Source organism: Mesoplodon mirus (assembly GCF_964341445.2).
Source record: "Mesoplodon mirus genome assembly, chromosome: 2".
NCBI classification, from domain to species: domain Eukaryota; kingdom Metazoa; phylum Chordata; class Mammalia; order Artiodactyla; family Ziphiidae; genus Mesoplodon; species Mesoplodon mirus.
In genome coordinates this window covers 198,856,724-198,877,677 of record NC_138977.1, presented here as the reverse complement: position 1 = coordinate 198,877,677, position 20,954 = coordinate 198,856,724, and the positions used below count along the sequence as shown (strand labels likewise).

At 44.2% G+C, this 20,954-nt stretch overlaps 1 protein-coding gene across 1 annotated transcript in view; it reads right to left on the bottom strand.

Annotated features, from left to right (window-relative positions):
• Nucleotides 1-401: 401 nt before the first annotated feature.
• Nucleotides 402-20,954, bottom strand: part of DNTT (DNA nucleotidylexotransferase) — a gene marked incomplete at both ends in the record, with an annotated part of 36,107 nt that continues 15,554 nt past the window's right edge. The window contains 6 exons of the mRNA XM_082611354.1: nt 402-488; nt 2,626-2,709; nt 9,466-9,711; nt 13,225-13,333; nt 14,407-14,539; nt 19,775-19,898. Of these exons, the coding sequence (XP_082467480.1) occupies nt 402-488; nt 2,626-2,709; nt 9,466-9,711; nt 13,225-13,333; nt 14,407-14,539; nt 19,775-19,898 (783 nt within the window). The remainder of the gene's footprint in view (nt 489-2,625; nt 2,710-9,465; nt 9,712-13,224; nt 13,334-14,406; nt 14,540-19,774; nt 19,899-20,954) is intronic.

Below are 20,954 nucleotides of genomic sequence, written 5' to 3'. Positions count from 1 at the left end.
GTTTAAGAATAGTTTAAAATATTTGAGTGAAAAACAAAAGACTACACCATCTTGTGTTCTCCTATTTTTATTGGAAATATACAGTATTTCAGCTACATTGTGGGCAAAGTGGGCTTTGATGAGCTTTCCTGAGAACAAGCCACCAATTACAACACTGTTTTTGTGGAAAATGCATTGTGAGTTCTAAGTAACAGTCCCACAAATGGCCTATTAGAGCATAACCCATTACCAGGTGGGGCGTGATCATGTTTCCCAAACTATTTATTTCTAGAAGCAATCTGCATTTCAGTAAGACTTAAAGAATCCCAAACTTTCCTAAGGCATCTTTCATTATAATATGAAGCATAATTTATCTAACCTGAAAAAAAAAAAAAAACAGAAAAGAAGTCGACAACTTTTTCCTAAGCATTTCTTTCCCATGGTTCGATGTAATCCAATCCCAGATGTGCAAAGATTTCTTCTTCACTTTCTGCTTTGAGAAATATCCTCTGAAAGCATAACAAGACATATGTGCATTCAGATATTTTTGTTAAGCATCTCAGTGCTGACACAGTGAAAATATTACTTGTAAAACTGTTTTGTCAAAATAAATTACTGCCCAAACACATTACCCTGCTTCTGAGGATAAAAATTCATCTTACCTGACTTCTGTAATTTTTGTATTTTCCCACCCCCAAAAACTTAATAAATTAAGGTTAAATTATGACAGCCTTACATATTCAACTAGAGGCGTTTGGTATTCTTCCTACTGATCTGTAGTTCTTTTTTTTTTTTTTTTTTTTTTTTTTTTTTTTGTGGTACACGGGCCTCTCACTGTTGTGGCCTCTCCCGTTGCGGAGCACAGGCTCTGGACGTGCAGGCTCAGCGGCCATGGCTCACGGGCCCAGCCGCTCTGCGGCACGTGGGATCTTCTTGGACCGGGGCATGAACCCGTGTCCCCTGCATCAGCAGGCGGACTCTCAACCACTGCACCACCATGGGAGCCCCGGATCTGTAGTTCTTAAATACAGTTGTTCATTAGAACTACCTGAAGAAGTTTTTTAAAAATGTTGAAAACTGAGCTATACCCCAGTCTAATGAAATCAGAAGCTCAGGAGGGGTCTTGTCATCCATCTGTTTAAGGGGTCTGGGAAGTTCTCCTGTGCGGTCAAAATTACGTACTGCTGCCATTGGTAAGGAGGAAGGGTGAGTATAGGATACGTGTGTGTGCTGGGTCCTCCTCCTGGCCTTCCACCCCTGCCCCGCTCCCACCAGGCTCCCACCCCAAGGTCTCTGTTAGAGCAAGCACCACTTCTCCTCCAGCCCTTCTTGTTATAGCACAGTGTTGGGCCTGTAGGAGGCACTCGCTTATGTTGAACTATTTGTTACGTGTCAATTTGTAAGTCTTCCTACATCGTGTTATGTGAAGCTGTCTCCACTCACATGCTAGACAACTGAGGCTTTCCTGCCAGCATCTACAGCCCTCTCTCATGACAGTAGCACCTTGATTTTTCTTTGGGAAACCACCCTCCCTACTCTCAGTCTCTGAGGGTCAGGTGGGGCTGATCCCACCTCCAAGGAGGGGCACATGACCCAAGCCTGGCCAATAAGAGCCATGGAAAAGGGTTCAGGGATTGGCACATGGCCCAGGCCTGGCCAGTGAACATCAGCTAGGGCTCTTGCCAGAACTATTAGGAAAGAAGCTCTTTTCTGAAGGGATAGCTAAGCTAGAAGGATGGAATTCATAGGAATACGCTGCCTGAGAGTGAAACCAACACTGAGGGAAATTTTCATGATCACCTTGATACAGCCACACCTGAAGTCCATGTTATTCCAGATGCTACAGTATATAAGCCAAATTCTTTCTTTTTTTTTGCCATTTCCATTTTGTATTGGGTTTCTGACACTTGTGAGACAGCTCTAACTAAATACACCTCACTTAGACTATAAGCTCCTAAAGGGTAAAAGCCATTACTTCTGGTTATTTTGTGTCTTCTTCCTCCTCAGAGCTTAGTTTAGTGCATTTGATCACCGTAGGAAGAGTAGATCTTGGCACTTGTGGACTTAGTTGAATATTTAATTCTTCCTAATTCATACAGTAATCTATCATTTTGCTGAGGCAGCATTTGGACTACTGCAAGGCTAGCACACCAAGTGAGTCTCAGCTGGTGTGTGAGTCTAGCTGACTGCTCATCTACAGCTCAGGTCAGCTCTGTTGCTCTCCTTCTTGCAGTGGACTCTCATTAATGACCTATATGATCACTCAAAATGCTAATTCTCACTGCATCTGAGGGGTACTTGAGTGATATTTGTGATTTGGGGGGATCCTTGGTTTTCTTTGGAGTTACTCATTGCAACTACCAAGGATATAGCAAACTCAATTAATATTCACTGTTGGACTGGTTCTAGGGGCCCAACTAGCCCATCATCTTTGAGCCCAAAGCCTCTGAGGTGCATTCTGGGCCAGGTGGGGGCTATGCTCCCATCAGGATCTTTCCAGCTGCCCTCAACTGTGATCTGTGGGGACTGGGCACTCGGGGCAAAGGAAACTGAACCTGGACACTAAAATTAGTTCTGGAAAAGCACTCAGGGAGCCAGCCTTGGTGATGAGGATCAAAGAGGCCCATCTCAGGGAGACAGCTCCACCTTGGTCTTGTCATATAGAGCGTGGTTATCCAGCATCATCTTCCGGTCGTGTGTAGCGTAGCGCCGGAGGTCTCTCTCAAACTGCTGGATAAGAAATAATTAAAATAAATTACTATCAGGACTTCCCTGGTAGCGCAGTGGTTAAGACTCTGCGCTCCCAATACAGGGGGCCCGGCTTCAATCCCTGGTCAGGGAACTAGATCCCACATGCAGGCCACATCTAAGGAGCCCACGTGCTGCAACTAGGGAGCCCGCCTGCTGCAACTAAGAACCAGTGCAACCAAATACATAAATAAATTTTTTAAAATAAATAAATTACTATCAAGTCTAGAATGTCTTCAGTATTATGTGTTTAGAGATATTTAAATCCCTATACAAGAAGTCCCCTATATACAAATGAGTTCCGTTCCGAGAGCACATTCGTAAGTCCAATTTGTTCGGTAAGTCCAGCAAAGTTAGCCTAGGTACGCAAGTAACACCATCGGCTATATAGTACTGTACTGTAATAGGTTTATAATACACTTCACATAAATAATACATTAAAAACAAACACAAAAAATAAAACATTTAAAATCTTACAGTACAGTACCTTGAAAAGTACAGTAGTACAGTACAACAGCTGGCATACAGGGGCTGGCATCGAGTGAACAGGAAAGAAGAGTTACTGACTGGAGGAGGGAGAGGAGGTGGGAGATGGTAGAGCTGAAGGATCGTCAGCAATAGGAGACGGAGGGCAAGCTGCAATTTCACTCATGCCTGACATTGATGGCACAGGTTCTGGTTCCTTGCTGGAACCAGATGCATGTTTGCATCTTTGAAAGTTCGCAGTTTGAAGGTTAGTATGTAGAGAACTTACTGTAATGAAATGTCTATCTCCACTAAACATTCTCCAAGCAATTTTCTCCCCCAGGGCAATAATCTACGATGACAAAGCTCCATGCTCACGTGCACACACTAGACTGTAAGCTCTGTGAAAAAAGGAACCTGATTTGTTCTGTTCATAAACATATTTCCTCCTCAAATGGCGCCTGGCACATAGAAGATGTACAGCAAATAGTTGTTGAATGAATAAATGAAGATTGTGAGGATTGTGTCCAAAATAATACCTGGTCCATAGTAAATGCTGGATAAATATACTTGGTTTTGTTTTTTATTTGGAATATCACTCATATAAAAGAGGATGAGGAGTTAGGAGACCCAGATTCTAGCCTGGATTTTGTTCCTGTCTGGCTGTGCATCTCTCTGCAAGTCACCCAGCCTCTCTGAATCTCCGTTGGTCAAACAGGAGGGTGGAGGAAGTGCATGAGTAAGGTTCCCTCTGGCTGTAACATCCTCTCATACGAGATTCTGTAAAACTGATGGTCTGAGCCACCTGCCCCAGAGTAGCATCTCCTGTGATCAGGGCGGGCTCGGAGGCTCCAGGGAGCAAAACCTGAAGCCTTAGATAGAGGACAGGGAAACCCTGGGAAAGGAGGACAATGAATGAAGTTGTCGTTGAGGTTAATTTTCCGAAGAAGCACAGATCTAGAAATGTTGTCCTTTCCACGTGGGATTAGGGAGCAAGGATGGAATCATTGCTCCATCTAGTGGCGAGTATGGGAAAGCTGGCGGAGACTGGGAACTGGCCTTCCTCACCTGGGTGTGTGAAGACAGACTTTCCAGCCAGAAGTTCTTTATAAGGGAGTGGAGGAGAAACTATGGCTGTGGAAGAATCAGGGTGAAGCAGATTCTGGGTGCAGTAGCTGCTGGTCTGTGAAAGTACAGGAGTGTTACTTAGCACACGGCCTCCTACAGCCCTGGGCCACTTGCCTCCAGTCCCCCCAGCACTTAGAGCAACGGCTCCTCACACTGGGCGTGGGGGGAGGCTGGAGAGGATGGGGTAACAGGTGCAGTGAGAAGCCCCCCTTGGCTCCCCAGTTCTGTGTGGTGAGAGATCTATGCCTGGACTCCTCTGCTAAATCCTCAGGAGCATTTTTCCATATTCTGTTAGGAATTATAATGATGTCTTCCATTTGGAGGGTAATAATATTGATTCAACCAATATTTATTGAGCACCTACTATGTGACAGGTGTGTTCTGGATGCTGGGAATATAACAGAGAACAAAACAATGATGTCTGCCTTGGTGAGGCTTGGATTCAACAGGGGACACAAATAAGACACAGTAACAGCATAAGTAAATTACATGATATGTTAAAAGGTCATGCTGCGTACAGCGCAGGCCTCATAAAGGAGTAGGATCTGAGCAAGGACTTGCCCGAGGTGAAGGAGCTAGCCAAGTGGACTCTGGGAAGAGCACACCGTGCAGAGGGAACAGCTAGAACAGAGGCCTTAGGGAGGGGCAAGCCTGGCTGGTTAGGGAGAGAGCAGTGGGGAGGAGTTCAGAGAGATGAGGGGGTGGGGAGACCACGCAGGGCCTCGTGCCCACTGTAAGGCCTTTACTCTGCGTTGAATGCGGAGCCCTTGCCAGATTTTGAGCAGGAAAGTGACCCGACCTGACTTATGTTAGGACAGGATCACTTGGCTGTAGGGGGCAAGAGACCAGTCAGAACAGCTGTGGTCATAATCCGGGCAATGATATCCTAGATAATGTTTATGGAGAGCTTACCCTGTGCTGGGCTGATTTCTTGCTTTATATTAATTTCTGATCTGCTCTATTATCACTAGTATTTAACAGCTTCTAAAAGAGTCTAACAATACTTCTAAAAGAACGGTATTAAGTATACAATTAGCCTCAGAATTGTGTTAAGATGAAGGCTCTGTCTAATTTAATCCTCATTACAACCCCGTGAGGTTGGTACTGTTATTAGTCCCATTTTTCAGATGAAGAAAGGAGGCCCAGAGAGCCTAAGCAATTTACCCAAGGCCACACAGCCAATGATAGAGCTAGGACTCAGACTCCTGAATCCCGAAGCTCAGGTTCTTTACCCTGGACAGTTCTGCCTTCTGCTTTACAAGCTCTTTAGTTTCTCTCAACAACCCTGTGAGATAGGCTGGGCAAGGATGGTGTCTTTTGTTTCAGATAAAGAAAGCTGAACATGGAGCAGGGGCAGTGATACTACAGTCTGGCTGTATCACTGGTCACAGCACACTTCAGAGGTTGGCCCGTGCATGCTGCATACAGTTGTGCAAGTTGTGCACTGCAAAACTCTAGAGGGCGCCATTCACTGTGTAGTCTTTGTAAATATGCATGTTTCTTATGACAATTTTCTGGGAAATAGCAGTAAGGTATTTTAAGGAAGAGATGCTTTTTAAAGTTGGCGAAAGGGAGCCATTTGGGCTAGTAAAGAGGCTGGGGTAGCCTAGGCATCTAGCCAACATTGTCCATGTGTTTCCGGAGGAGAGAGTGTACATCCTCTAGCATCTGACACAAATGTGGACAATATTGTTGAAGGAATCTCAGCCAATAAAGTCATGCTGACAAACGGCAGATCTAGTTTGAAGGAATATGATTCAGAGGAAAACAAAAGCTTCTTTTGCTTGTTTTTTTAAACTAATGAAGTCCATACCCAGTCCAGAAATTGCACTGTACTTGGATGGTTCTAGAAAAACCTCAGCTTAATGTGTCCCAGTGGATGCATCCTACTCAGGAAATCTTTAGGGCACAAGATCCAAAGGAAGCTTTGTCAGCTTAGTAGACGAGACAACCTGGTAAGTTAATGACCCCAAACTGGGGTGAGATTAATAGGTGAAGGGGCTTAAGAACATTTCCCAGGTGCTGAAATCTTTGGGTTAAAAGGTGAAATTAAATTTCTCACCTACAAAATTTAGGGTGACCAGACCTAAACCTGGTCACCCACCAACATGTATCCACCTGGGGACAAAACACATCGCGTTCAGTGGTCACATAAGCGGGGGCGTAAAGATGATAACACAAGTAGCTACCATTTGCTGAGCCCTTACCACATTTAAACACACGCATCTCATTTAACCGGATGGCAAACTTGGGAGGTGGGCGCCACTATTATCCACAATATAGGTGGGGCAACCAGGACTTGAAGAGGTTATAATTTGTTTAAAGTCACCCAGCTAAAAAGTGGGAGAGCTTAGTGCTCTGTTAGTGCCCCGCAGAGCCAATAACAGTAATTTCTGAGAACTCTGAGAAAAGAGAATAAAATGTGCTGAAGAGATGCCCATGTTAAAAACAAAGTGGACAAAGAACAACCATTTCTGCCAGCGAATCCTGACTGGCATGACCTTGTATAACTTTGGACTTCTTTTTGGAACTCTCCCCTTTCCCAACAGACTCTGTTCCCAAAGATGTATGTCTATTAAACAAAGTGCATTTATGATGTATTGCTTCATCAGCTTTCCTAATTTTTATGAATAAAAGATGCCAGCCAACGTTTTTGATTAGGGTAAGAAGCTCTAGTGCTGAGATCCTGTGCTGAAATGATTCCGGCGGAAAGCAAACACACCTGACATTTAACTCAAGGTTGAGGACAATTAATTTCTACGTCATTTATCATATAAAATCCTTTAACGACTCATGTCACTCAAAGCAACAGCTAACTATGTGGGAAAACAGTGTGGGGTGTTAGCTGGGAGGGTGGAGCACAAGCTAACGGGACAAATCTCGGGTGCCATGTCTATGAATACCACATGATGGGAGCTGGGAGCTACCACTCGACCAGCACTGGCCCCGTGCCTGGTGTGGTGCTGGGGGCTTTGCCAGCTTCATCTCACTGGATCTCTGCAACCCAGGGAGGTAGAGGCATTTTTGCCCTGACTTTCCTGATGGGAAAACTAAGTTTTAGAGGACATGGGGAACTTGACGGAGATCACCTAGCTGGTAAGAGTCACAGCAGGGGCTTGGTCTGGGATGAGCCAAATTGTGCCCTTAGCCACTAGACTGCTTTCTCTGCTTCCATGGTTCTCATACTTTAGCTGCGTCACCTGCAGGGTTCTTTCAAACACAAATTGCTGGGCTCTTCCCCCAGAGTTTCTGATTCAGAAGGTCTGAGGTGGGGTGGAGAATTTACATGTCTAACCTGTTTCCACGTAAGACTGATGCTTCTGGTCAGGGGATCTCATTTTGTGTGTGTGTGTGTGTGTGTTTTCAAAGCCTATGCAAGCCTCAACTTCTAGGTGGTATTGCTTCCCCTATATGCAGTCACCCACGTCCTACTGATTTTACCACCTAAATAAGACTTGAGAGTCTTTCTTCATCTGCCCTTCCCCACCATTACTTTAATTTAGATCTTTCTCATCCTTATCTAGACTATTGTGTTAATCTCCTAGTCTAACTCAGTAGATGGTTCAGATCACTTAATAGTTTCCCTGTTACCTATAGGTTAAACTGTAAGATCTTCAACATTTATAATCCATCCCCACATTCTATTACCTGCCCACTTCCATCTTGTATTACATTATAAATCCCTTGAGCGTGGGGACCAGTATCTTTGTATTCCTTATAATATTGTGAACATGATAACTGCTCAGCCAATAGTTGTTGACTCAATGAATGAAGTAGGCAGGCTCTTGGCTTGACAGTTAAGTATACTTCTCTAGAATTAAAATGAATTACTCTGTGTAGTAGGAATAAGAAGATTATTTTATTTCATATATTAATAATTCACACATTATTATTTTATGGTAGTAATGTCATACATTCCTCCAGTAATATTAATTTGAATTAATACGATTTTAAGCTATTACATGCAGTTGTTCTGAGTTTCTGTAGAATTGTCTTTTTTTTTCCCCCCCAGAAGGGAATTAATAGAATTGAGACATAGCAAGAGCAGAAATACTAGGTTTTGGACATCCGTTGTGGTACAAAATAAAAAATTAGCAGTCATTGACTCCTTGTTAGAAATTTGACTCCTAGTCAAAGATTCATAAACTTTACCTTGTGTAAATAAGTCTGTAATCATAATCATTTATGATGCTCAGAATATACCAATGATTCATGAGCCACTCTAAGGGAATCGTGTAACTGGTATAAATCCGTACTTGGTTTTGTTTTAATTTGTGACTTTTCTTCTTAAAGTCTTTTTTAATCTAAAGTTTTGATGGGTACATTGAAACACGGTAAAAATTATTGACATTTTTTAACAAAAATGTTTATATCATAAAAACAAGTTTCTTAGACTTATTAGAAGGGTAAGATTTCATGACAGATGAAATATTTAAGATATGCTTCATTTAATATATCAGTAAGTTTCACTAACTACATATTTTATACTAATTCATTTATTCTTTTTTTAAATTGAGGTATAGTTCACATACAGTAAAATTTACTGTTTTGTAGTGTACAATTCAGTGGCTTTTAGTATATTTATGAAGTTGTCCAACTATCACCAATCTGTAATTACAGAACATTTTTATCACCCCAAAAGAAATCCATGCTTGTTAGCAGTCACTTCCTTTTCTTCTCCACCTAACCCCTGGCAACCACTAACCTATTTTCTGTCTCTATGGATTTACCAATTCTGGAGATTTCATATGGATTTATACAATATGTGGCCTTTTGTGTCTTGGCTTCTTTCTTTTTTGTGTGTGTCATATATATTTTTTTAATGTTTATTTGTTTTCTTATTAGTCATCCATTTTGTATGCATCAGTGTATACATGTCAATCCCAATCTCCCAATTCAGAGGGGATCTCATTTTGAGAATAACTGTTCTAAATGCATCTGTCTCACTTGACCATGTGCAGGTGGAATGCCCTGATTTAGAGATTTCTGGCCACTTCCCTCTCTCCTATCCACCCCCTCCCCCTTCCTTGTCCATCTCCCCCAATCCCCACCCCCACTGCCATTGTCTCTCCCCTGGGCCCAGGTAGACCCAGTCTACCTCTTCTGGAAAGCTAAGACCGTCCCACGGATACAGGTAGTGCTTACCCGGGAGCCAGTCCAGCCCAGCAGGGCAAAGGCATATTGCTCGTAGGGGCACATGACCAGGTCCACACGGATGGCCTTCCAGGTCTTTCCTTCTTGTTGGATGGACTTGTCACTGTCCACTCTCTGATGGTGCAATTTTAAAATCAGAAAGCATTTTTGAAAATGATCTAAAGCATCCACTTGCCTGCTTGGCACCTTGAGCTTTTCAAATGTCGACTCCACAAGGTCATAGTATAAAAGTAATCCCTGAAAATAAACAGAAAGACGTCAGGAAGAGTCCCTGATGCAGAGGGTCAGAGATTTTATATTGGGCTCTTAATGAATGCTCTTAAAAAAAGCTTTGCAGATTTAAGCAAAACATGGGTGCGTTTTGTCCTTGCGTTGTGAGCCCACCTGGCGACATTAGCAGAGGGAGCCAAGGAGTGGGTGTGTTACATTCCCTCTGCAGCAGAGGAATTTAGCGATTAGAGGGGCCAAGCCAAGGCCACTTCATGGTAAAGCTGCCAGAGAATCTACTCCCGCAAGGTCTGACGGCAGACCAGTGTTCACAAACTTGCCGCGCTCCCTTATGTACAAGCCAACTTTGCACAAAAAGCCGTGCCGTTTCTATGCGGTTGTTCGGACTTAGTGTCCCTCCATATTATACTGATGACTAGGTCGACTTGACCCAAAAAGTTGTGGCTGAGGCTCAGCCGCGTTGGGGCCTGATGACTCACTCTTTCTAGGGAGCATTTTGAGATTGTTGCTCTGCCTGCCTTGGAGACTCAGACAAAATTGGTGGCACGTCACCGAACGTTGCCTAGTCAGAAAGTTACACCCAGCAAGCTGCCATCCTCCAATTTATCTGCTCCGTGGGACTTCCTCACGGCACAGGGCAGATGTGGGGTAGGGAAAGGCAGAACTATGCAACTAATGCTGAATCTGAGTAGCAAATAAAAGAGCAAATAACCTGAAAATAATATAGTTATAGCTATTAGGGTGTATGATTTGTTCTCGGATTCTTTAGGTCAGACATTCTCAAATATTATCATCAGACGCATTTGGAAGGTTTGTTAAAGCACGGTTTGGGAGGTCCTGTCCGCGGAGTGATTCGTGCGGGGGCTGGGGGAGATGAATTTGCATTTCTAATAAGTTCCCAGGTGGTGCTGATGCTTCTGATCTAGGGACCACACTTGGAGCATCACTAGTTCCATTTGCTATTATTAGAAGCGCTTGGTACTTCGTGTGCAATCCACCCCCACCCCCAAGAGACATTGTTTCAATTCAACTCAACACTTTGAGGAGGGGATGCTTTTCCTTTTGCTGATCTCAGAAGAGGGAACAGTTGGCCTTTCAGTGCCTCTCCCAGAAAAGGTATGAGGAAGAACTGGCACCATCTGAAGCAGGGGTGGGGAGTGGGGGGATTGGGGGGAGTGCTGATGTCAGGAAGAGCCTCTGGTGCAGGAGGCAGATGTTGCCCTAGACAAATCTAACAACCAACTCCGGGAAGACACAATTCTGCTTTTTAATGAAATTTACTAAGATTAGTCAATATAGCAGCCTTTCATGTCAATTTGAATTATGTAAATCTGAAAAGCGAGCTATTAAAATATCAAAACAGTCTTACTTTGAAGCCAAATTTGTAACTTCCCTCCCCCCTTTAAAAAAATTCACAAAGCTGGCTTCCTAAAAGTTGTAAACTGTGTTTGCACTATTGCCACGTGGTGGTGACACTTTGGCTGGTCATAGACAGATGGGCCACCCATCAGGCACAAACCCAAACTATACCCAGCCAGCCCTCCCCTCTTTGGGGTGAATTGCTGGTGGCCAGTGGAGTCTTCTGGATGGCAACCTCCCCCCAAGATCAGTATTTCCAAGCTCTTTTCCTCCCTTTCTCCCACGGAGAGGTCTTCTACAAGGACCACATGTAGATTCATCTGATAGGCAACTGAAAACCATATCCATTGGCTGTTCATTCGTTCTGCAGGTGTTTTAAAACATCGTGTGTGTATATGCATATGTCGTGTAAGCCTGTGCTCTAGTGTGCCTGCATGAGATATAATCATTTTAATCTGGAAAGTGCAGATTTTGGTAAGAAAGGCAGGGGTGGGGAGTGAGGTAGAGGTGGAAGTTAACCATGATTCACAACCGAGGTGTTGGAGGGGAACAGCTGCTCGCGTTCTCCCCTGGGTCCCCTCACCCGGCACAGTGCCTGGCTCTCCGGCAGAGTTCAATATAGAGTCGTGCAGGAGAGATCATGACTACAGTCACTGTTTAATCGGCATTTATCAAGCCCTGCACCAAATGCCTTATCTAATTCTCTCAGTCAATCCTCCCATTAACAAATGAGAGAGGCTTGCTATCCCTGTTTCACAGATGAGGAAAGAGAAGCCAGGAAAGAGTCCCAGCTCCTACAGCCAGTACATGGCAGGGTTGCGCTTTTAAAATCCCGAATCTAAAACCTGCGTGCTTAACCTCTGCCTCCACCAGTGTCTGCCCATCTCTTTGCTTGGGGACCAGCAGTATGGCTGCCTGGCAGCCGAAGAAAGACCAACGAAAATGAGGCTCCTTGTCCCCATCTCCTAACCCCATCCCATGTCGGGCTGGGACAGTCTCAGAGCATGGGGTGGGTGGTGACTGTATACCAAGGTCAAATAGGTCCCTCCTTGCCAGAGCCTCTGATGGGGGTCCAGGCAGCCCTCTCTCCACCCAGGCTGTGGCTGGCAGAGCCCCTCAGGGTGCTGTCTGTCCATGAGAATCTTTCAGCTTTCCTGCTCGAGCAGAGAAGTAGGGCCAGCCTAGGTTCGGCTGACTCTTTCTCGTCCAGCATTCCCCTGGCTCAGCCTATGGTGTTCACGCTCAGAGCTCCTGGCCATCTGGATCCCTGCTCCTGAGAGAGAGAGGGGCCTCGTGGGTGAATTTGGATCTGGTTCCAAAGTTGGGTCTTCAATTCTGGTACTCCTGGCACCAGGGTTGTGTGTTTCTTAGACTAACTGTATCTGAGGTCTTCTTTCTCCTGTGTGTCAGGGAAATTTGTCCACACCCAGAAGATGCTAAATCACTCAGGAAAAATGAAGCTGTGCTGGAAAAACACCAGCCCCAGCCTCCTCAAGCCACCAGGCCTACGGGGTCCTAGGGAAGGGCACTCTGGTCTCCTCAGAGCTCTCACTGGGGTTGGGCAGGAGTCAGGGCCCTGCAGGTGGCTCTGGCCGCAGGGTCTTCCTTAGTTCCCTCCACTGGGCAATATGCGGCCCGGGGCAAATCTGATCTCAGTGGGTGGGGGCTCCTGAGCCATGACCTCTGCTGGGCCCAGCTTGCCCTCGTTAGCTCACTTCTCCCCATCTCAGCACAAAGTCAAGGTGGTTATTGACCAACATAGAGTTCAAGGCAGCCCCCACACCTCTTGGGCTGATTTTATCCTAGTCTTAGCCCCCCCGCTAAGCTTGCTCTACCCTGGTTCACACCTCCCAGGTCTTCTCAGCACACGCTGTTCATTTTGTTTAGGGCTCTGTTGCCTCCGCACATCCAACACAGAGACAAGCTGTCCTCGGCCCCTTTGGTAATGGGACGAGTGTGTATACACAAGCTCACAACCCGGACTCTAGGACCCAAAGCAGGTAAGTCTCACTGCATGTCACTGGCACTGTGTAAGCTGTTGCAAACAACTGAGAATCAGTTAGATGATCATTACACATTTACAAGGTCAATAGTGTGCCAAATTCAACGGTATTAACATAATTCTTGAGTGTCCAAACATCTACTTACGATCTTTCTTCTTACCTTTCTTTCCCATAAGTTTATCACTTTAGGCAAAAGTCGTTGCTCTTCATTCTCTGTTGGTCCTGGGCTGGTAATTAAAAAATCTACATCATGCCCAGTCTTCTTATGCCTGATTTTAAAAATTGTATAAAATTGAAATAAATTAGATTTTTAGCTCTCAATTTTAAAAAGTCACCTGTGTTTCTATGCCCCATGCTTAAGGTTTGCAACACAAAATGCTCATGATGTATTTTCTAAACAAAAGATCCTTGGTTACACAACTCTCCTCCTTGCAAAATAAATTTATGACACAGAAAAATTTAAAAATCATATACGGTACATATATGATTATGTACATGTGGGTAAAAATGGCAAAGATTATTTCTTCTCCACACCCACACATGCACACACTCCCACACAGCAGAGACAAGCTGGACAATAAGCAAACCAAGAATTATATTCACGTAATATGAGATAGGGTTCTTGGAATTATGACATAGACTAAGGGCATTTTCTTGGATTTGATCTTTCTTCCCACTTTCTCCGTCACCTCCACAGCCAACAGCCGCCATGTAAGAGGACCACGGGGAGAGATGGAGAAGGGTGTGGGAAGGAAGGAGTCTCTTTCTGAAATGGGGCTTCAATATCCAAAAATTGCACACATCTCTGTGAAGAGTTTATTTATTTACTCATTGACACCACCAATATTTCTTGAGTGCCTACTGTGTGCCAGGCACCACGCACTGGCTCTCACTGAGCACTAAGCTCCCAAACCTTAGTGGGGAAACACGCATACAAACAATACAAACAAATTACTTGACAGCTGTCCAGGGAGAACTGAGGAGGGGTGCCTCACCCAGCATGGGGAGGAGGGAGTCAAGGAAGGCTTTCTGGGGGAGGTGGCATCTGAATTGAAGCTTAAAGGATGAGGAGAAGTGAGCCAGCTGATAAGTTGAGGAAAACAAGTCCAAGCAGAAAGGTGGGATGGAGCAAAGTCACAGAGGCAAGAAAGAGCTCCGTGTGTGCTGAGAATGACAAGCCACTTGGGGTTGCTGGAGTGAAACATGAGGTGCAGGAGATGAGGCTGCAGAGAGAAGCTGGAGCCAGACCCCTGAAGGCCTTTTGTGCCAAAACTCCTGAGCACGGGGAGCCACTGAAGGTGTTAGAGAAGGGGAGGTAAAAGCAGCTGTCATCATTATTTACCTCCGGAATCCTCCCGTCATGGTGATGAAGGCGTCAGGCATAAATGCCCAGACGGCCTCTTTAACCAGCACATCGACTGCCTCTGCTTCGGCCCTGGTCACACGGCTGACAAGGTCTTCATAATAGAGGAATCCTGAGAGGCCATTGGACAGGTCAATGGAGAAAGGGACATGTCTCGTGTGAAGTGACCAGCCCTCAGTGAGAGGGGATTCGTCCCCACATAGAGCTAACGTGGTCACAGACATCAACGCCAAACTGTTCCACAGAGACCAAGTGATCTGCATTCTCTTGGTTGTGAATTTTTCACGTTAACAATGGCTCTTTGCTTTCTGACTGAGAGACTTAAAATTTCCTGACTAAGGAAGAGGCAATATTTCATATCCTAGAATCAAGCTGTTCAAATCAGACTTCCTATCGAAGAACCAGCCCTCCTGATCAATAAGCTGTGCCCTATTATTTTAAAAAGATAATGCATAAAGATTTGGGGTGGGAAGATTTGGGGTTGCACCATTATAGATGAATTAAAGAATTGAAGTCAAGAATAGGAAGGTGGGGGGCTTCCCTGGTGGCGCAGTGGTTAAGAATCCGCCTGCCAATGCAGGGGACACGGGTTCGAGCCCTGGTCTGGGAAGATCCCACATGCTGCGGAGCAACTAAGCCCGAGCGCCACAACTACTGAGCCTGCGCTCTAGAGCCTGCAAGCCACAACTACTGAAGCCCGCGCACCTAGAGCCCGTGCTCCGCAACAAGAGAAGACACTGCAATGGGAAGCCCGTGCACCACAACGAAGAGCAGCCCCCGCTCGCCACAACTAGAGAAAAGCCTGTGAGCAGCAACGAAGACCCAACACAGCCAAAAATAAATAAATAAGTAAATTTATTTAAAAAAAGAAAGAGGGCTTCCCTGGTGGCGCAGTGGTTGAGAGTCCGCCTGCCGATGCAGGGGACGCGGGTTCGTGCCCTGGTCCGGGAGGATCCCACATACCGTGGAGCAGCTGGGCCCGTGAGCCATGGCTGCTGAGCCTGTGCGTCCGGAGCCTGTGCTCCGCAACGGGAGAGGCCACAACAGTGAGAGGCCCGTGTACAGCAAAAAAAAAAAAAAAAAAAAAGAATAGGAAGAGGGTAGATTTGCATCTGAGGAGAGTCGGAAAATGTCTCTGGTGGTCTGGCTTATTGCTTCTTTGTCTGACCATCACGAATAAACGAAAGCTCGGACAGAGTGGTCATGACGAAGAGTTGTTCTAAGGACTCGGTTAACCCCACAGCCCCACAGAGGGAGGCGTGGTGCAGAGGAGTAAAGGAGGTGGGAGCTTTACCTCCAAGAAGTGGGGTAAAGCGGAGGAGGGGAGGGGAGCAGCGTGCAGGAGAGATCCATAGAGCCGGAGGGCCTTCTAGCTATCCTTCCATACAAGGCACTGCTCTCTTCCCTACGACCCACAAGAGGGAGGCGTTCCAACTCTGCCTGAATCTTTCTAATAATGGGAGGCTTTGGCTCCTCCAGAAGCTGCCCATTTCCTAACTGTAAGGTCTTTTGAGGGCAGTTCTTTCTATTTTTTTCCCAGCTTTATTGAGGTATAATTGACAAAAATTGTATAAATTTAAGGTGTACAACACGAGGTTTTGATATATGTACACATTGTGAAATGGTTACCACAATTAAGCTAATTAGCATACAATGGAATATTATTCAGCCTTAAAAAAAGAAGGCAGTCTTGTCATTCACAACAATGTGGATGAACTGGGAGCATTACGCTAAGTGAAATAAATCAGACACAGAAAGACTGGTATTGCATGATGTCACTTATATGTGGAATCTAAAAAACGTCTCTTAGAAGCAGAGAGTAGAATAGCAGTTACTAGGGGCTGGAGGGTTGGGGCAGTGGAGAGATGTTTGTCAAGGGGCACAAAGTTTCAGATACGCGGGATGAATAAGTTCTGGAAATCTAACGTACAGCATGGTGACTATAGTTAACAATACTCTGTGGTATACTTGAAATTTGCTAAGAAAGTAGATCCTACTTGTTCTCACCAAAAACAAAATGGGGGGGAGCATCAAAAGTTCTTTTTTTTCATGAGCTTAAGTCTACCTCCTAGCAGTTTCACCCATCACTGCTCTCTGGAAAGATGTGGAGCCACCATGTTGGTCCTTCTCACCTCCAGGATCATGGGAGGGAGGAGGCAGGAAGGCCATTTGGCTAGAGCATCACGGTCACAAAATTCTCAAATTCAAACTTCCCATGTTATCTCTAAATAAGGACAGTTACAGAATCATATTGGCGGGACCAAGAGAAGGTAATGTTCACACTAATACAACTATAAACTGTGCCCAATACCAAACCACACAGCTTGTGGAACACTATTGTTTTTTATATCAATCTTAAAACTCTCTCTTTCTCTCTTTTTAAAATAAAGTCACAAGCACAGGGAGATCAGCTAGGTGCTTTGTGACCACCTAGAGGGGTGGGATAGGGAGGGTGGGAGGGAGACGCAAGAGGGAGGGGATATGAGGATATATGTATATGTAAAGCTGATTCACTTTGTTATAAAGCTAACACACCATTATAAAGCAATTGTACTCCAATAAAGATGCTAAAAAAATAATAAAATAAATAAAGCCACATTTTTATTGCAATATGGCCATTTTTGTGTGTGGAGCATTTGATTTAAAAAGCAATGCTTTCAGGGGGTTGCTGTGCAATGGGTACAAAGTCTCAGCAGAGATCTGCTGTGCGTCATTGTGCCTTCCACACAACACTGCATTAACAGTACTCTATTGCACACGCAAAAATTCATTAGTAAATGTGATGTGGATCATAGACTTCAATGCAAAAGTTAAAAAGGATCAGGGTTCTGAAGGAAAGCAGGAAAATATCTTTATGGTGTTGAGGGTAAGCAAATATCTCTGAAACAGAGCAGGGGCGTGGGGGCACTAACTATAATGAAAAGATTGATAATTTGGATTTCATTGAATATAAGAACGTATATTCATCGTAGGACATTATCAAGCAATGAAGAAACACGCTACCAACTGGGAGAAGATATTTGCATTTTATGTATCTGACACAGGGCTGGTGGGGTGTCTGCTAGAGCTAAATCAATAGACTATTCAGCCTCTGACCCAGCAATTTCACTCCTAGGTGTATGCACAAGAGAAATGAGGACATATATCCACAGGTACAAGAATGTTCATAGCCAAAAACTGGAAATAATTCTAATGTCCATCAACAGGAAATGGGTAAATAAATTATGATACCAATTGAAGAAAAATTGCTAAGAGGGTAGATCTCATGTTGTGTTCTTACCATATTTAAAAAAATCAATTTAATAAAATTAAACAAATAATGTATAAATGTGAAAAAAAATGAACAACAATGCTCCACTTGGCTCTTTTTTGATACAAAAATTTCATCATGGCTGATATCAACAATTTCTTTAAGGACATATGCAGGTATCAGGAACAAACATGGAGATAGTTTAATAATTTGTTGACACCCATGAAAGCAACTTAATTGGCTTTCCTTTTGGGTATGGTAGGGAGGTGAACTTATTACAAGAAACTTATTACCCTGTACAGTGTTACATGTGTGCTGTTATATTTCAGAAACCAATGTGGCATGTGAATCCTCAAGCCTCAGGGAATTAAAACCAAGTATGATTAGAAGTAAAACTGAATCAGGGTTTCACCCCTGGATCGTACTTTCAACATGTTCAGTTAGCTTACCCTTGGCAAAATGCTAAACTATTCCCATTGACAAGTCCATTCAGTGTAGCGCTGCTACAAGGGATACATAAAGCCTGGGTTTTTCAGCTATAAGTATGATAGGAAGGCATTCCTTGAGTTCTACATAAAACAAAAGCATTAAATAGTCGGATGGCCATCACTGATGGATTGAGAGAGTAATAACTGCTTCATTCATCTGTCTGGAAGAGCCCAAATAGGAAGAGAAAAATCCAGTTTACAAAGCTGGGGAATTAGGAGCTACTTGGATCCCAAAAGCATTTGGTGTCAGTTGATAAAGGTTTTCATCTAAGGGAAACATGGCATTGCCTCCCACTTTCTCTCTATGTGTTGACAGCCCTTACTATCATTCTGAGCCATGTTTAATACTTATGTATATTTTAATACTTTTGTATATATTTCTACGGAATCTCTAGAGCTGGTGTACAACACGCTTATTAAGTGTGCACTTTCAGAAGCCCAGAATATGAATATGGGTCTTTTTTTTCCTTAGGCTCTTTTAGTTCCTATGTGGCATCTTATAAAGTTTATTAGCAATTTTTCGGAGGCTAGCAACTTTATGAAGTTGGGGAATTCTATGGTAGCATTGATGTGAACCACCAAGAATTGATTTCTTCCTCTCCTCTTGCTTGTTTCTTTTCATCACTTAAACAGAAGATAGCTGTTTTCTTTTCTTTCTGGTCTCCTCTTGTAGAAGATTCCCTTACTTTCATATGATTAAAAATGTTGATGACGTCCTCATTCTTTGTAACTCAGAAGCCATAGTGCTCAGAACTGTGGCTGTGACTTCCTTTCAAATCCCAGTTATATTGTATTTCTATTGCATATTAAAAATAAACATTTAAATCATACAATTTTTGACCCTGTTTTTTGACATTTCTTGATTGAAAAAAATATACCAGGACCCTCCATAAATAGACGTGACCAAGCCACCTTCAACCTCCGTGAGGCCCTGCCAGGCTTTCAGATGCCTGTCTCTATACTCTTCTGGGTTAAGGAGTCCTGGTTGGGGAGATAAACCCCTGTCTAGATTTTCACCATTTCCCTTCTATGTCCTGGTGTCTTACAGTTTCTAAAGCAGATCCGTATTTGTACCAAGCAACAGCTCTAGTTCGTTGAAATATTCTTTACTCCCCAACCCTCCAGGTCAACTTTCTGTCTTGGATCCCTCACCCATACCTCTTACCCAGCCAGGACCCAAATATCTGGAAGGTTCAGTTCAGTAAGAACTAGATCAATGGTGCAACCAGCGGGATAAAGGAATGACAACAGCCCTCATGCAGGGTATATTTGCTCTGTACCAGGCTAAGCGCTTTGCCTGCAAGATCTGATCTGTTCCCCACTTACGTACCGATGTTACCTCCCTTTTACAGATGAGGTAACGAAGGCTCAAAGATTTTAACTAACTTTCTCAAGATCACACGACTGGACAGTGCCAGAGCCAGGATTTGGATCCAGGTCTGTCTGATTCCAAAAGCTTGGGCTTTTAGCCATAGCATGAAAAGAGGCCAAACAAGAGACCAGCTCACCAAGACTGGAGTTGACATATGAAGTACAACAGACAGATCCCTACCACAACCTGACCAGCCCATAGCAACAACATGAGATTTTTTTAGGAGAGACAATTCACCTGCTTTCTGCATTTTTGTGAACTTCAAGGTTTTGTCGGACCTTATTTTACTCAGAGATCTGAACCCCATCCTGAACCATTTCTCAGATGTCTTCAATCCCACTCCAAATACAGAAGTAAAGAGCTGAAACAAAGGGAAAGTCATGCCTTTAGTTTCTAAAACAATCATTACGTCAATGAAATGATACTTTTCAAGGTCAAGCGATTAAGAAAAGATGTAAACAAATCTCTGACCTAGTTCCTCCTGAATATGACAAGCAGGTGGGCAGTGGTAATTTTTCAGAGGCATTTCTATTTCAGGAGGGTCCCTTCCTGACATATGTTATTACTAAATGAAGCAGAAGTGAGGAACCAGCTTCTGGCACTGCCGAGGGCTTCCAGATATCCAGTAAGGACTGCCTGCACTGTCAATGCGTGACAACAGGGATCTGTACCCAACCCTTTGCCAAGAGTGTCTTACACACACTCATGCATATTCACCCTCACAATTTAAAGAGGGATGCACGTGTAGATTGCATAAATTCTCCACCATCACGCAACTGGTAAGTGTCAGAGCCCAGACTCCACCCAGTCTGTCTGCCCTCTGAGCCTGGCCTTCTGCCCTCGACCACAGTTTAGCCTGAGCATCACTTCTGAACCCAAGGGATTGGTAGGTGGAAGTCTCTGGCCCCTGCAACTCCAAGGTAGGGAACATTGGGAGGTAACAAAGCCTGCTTCAAAGTAGACAAGGATTCAGTGAGGAGCAGGTTTCTTAAAGAACAGGTTTGTTCTTTAAGAGTAGGTTTGTTTTGTCCCACAGTCTTAGTGTACCCGGGAGTGACAGAGTCTTGAGAGGTAAGGTCATTTGTATCTCACCATAGCATGGCAATAAGCTCGAGCACCCATATTTATTTAAGCATCTCCTTCCTAGACCACTGCTATGGACTGAATTGTGCCTCCTCCTCCCAAATTCATACGTTGAAATCTTAACCTCCAGTGTGATAGTATCTGGAGATGGGGCTTTTAGGAGGTAATTAGGTTTAGATGAGGTCATGAGGTGGGTCCTCACGATGGGATTAGTGCCTTTATAAGAAGAGACACCAGAGAGTTTGCTCTCTCTCTGTGTCATGCGAGGACACATTGAGAAGGAGGCCGTCTGCAAACCAGGAAGAGAGTCCTAACCAGAGCCCAACCATGCTGG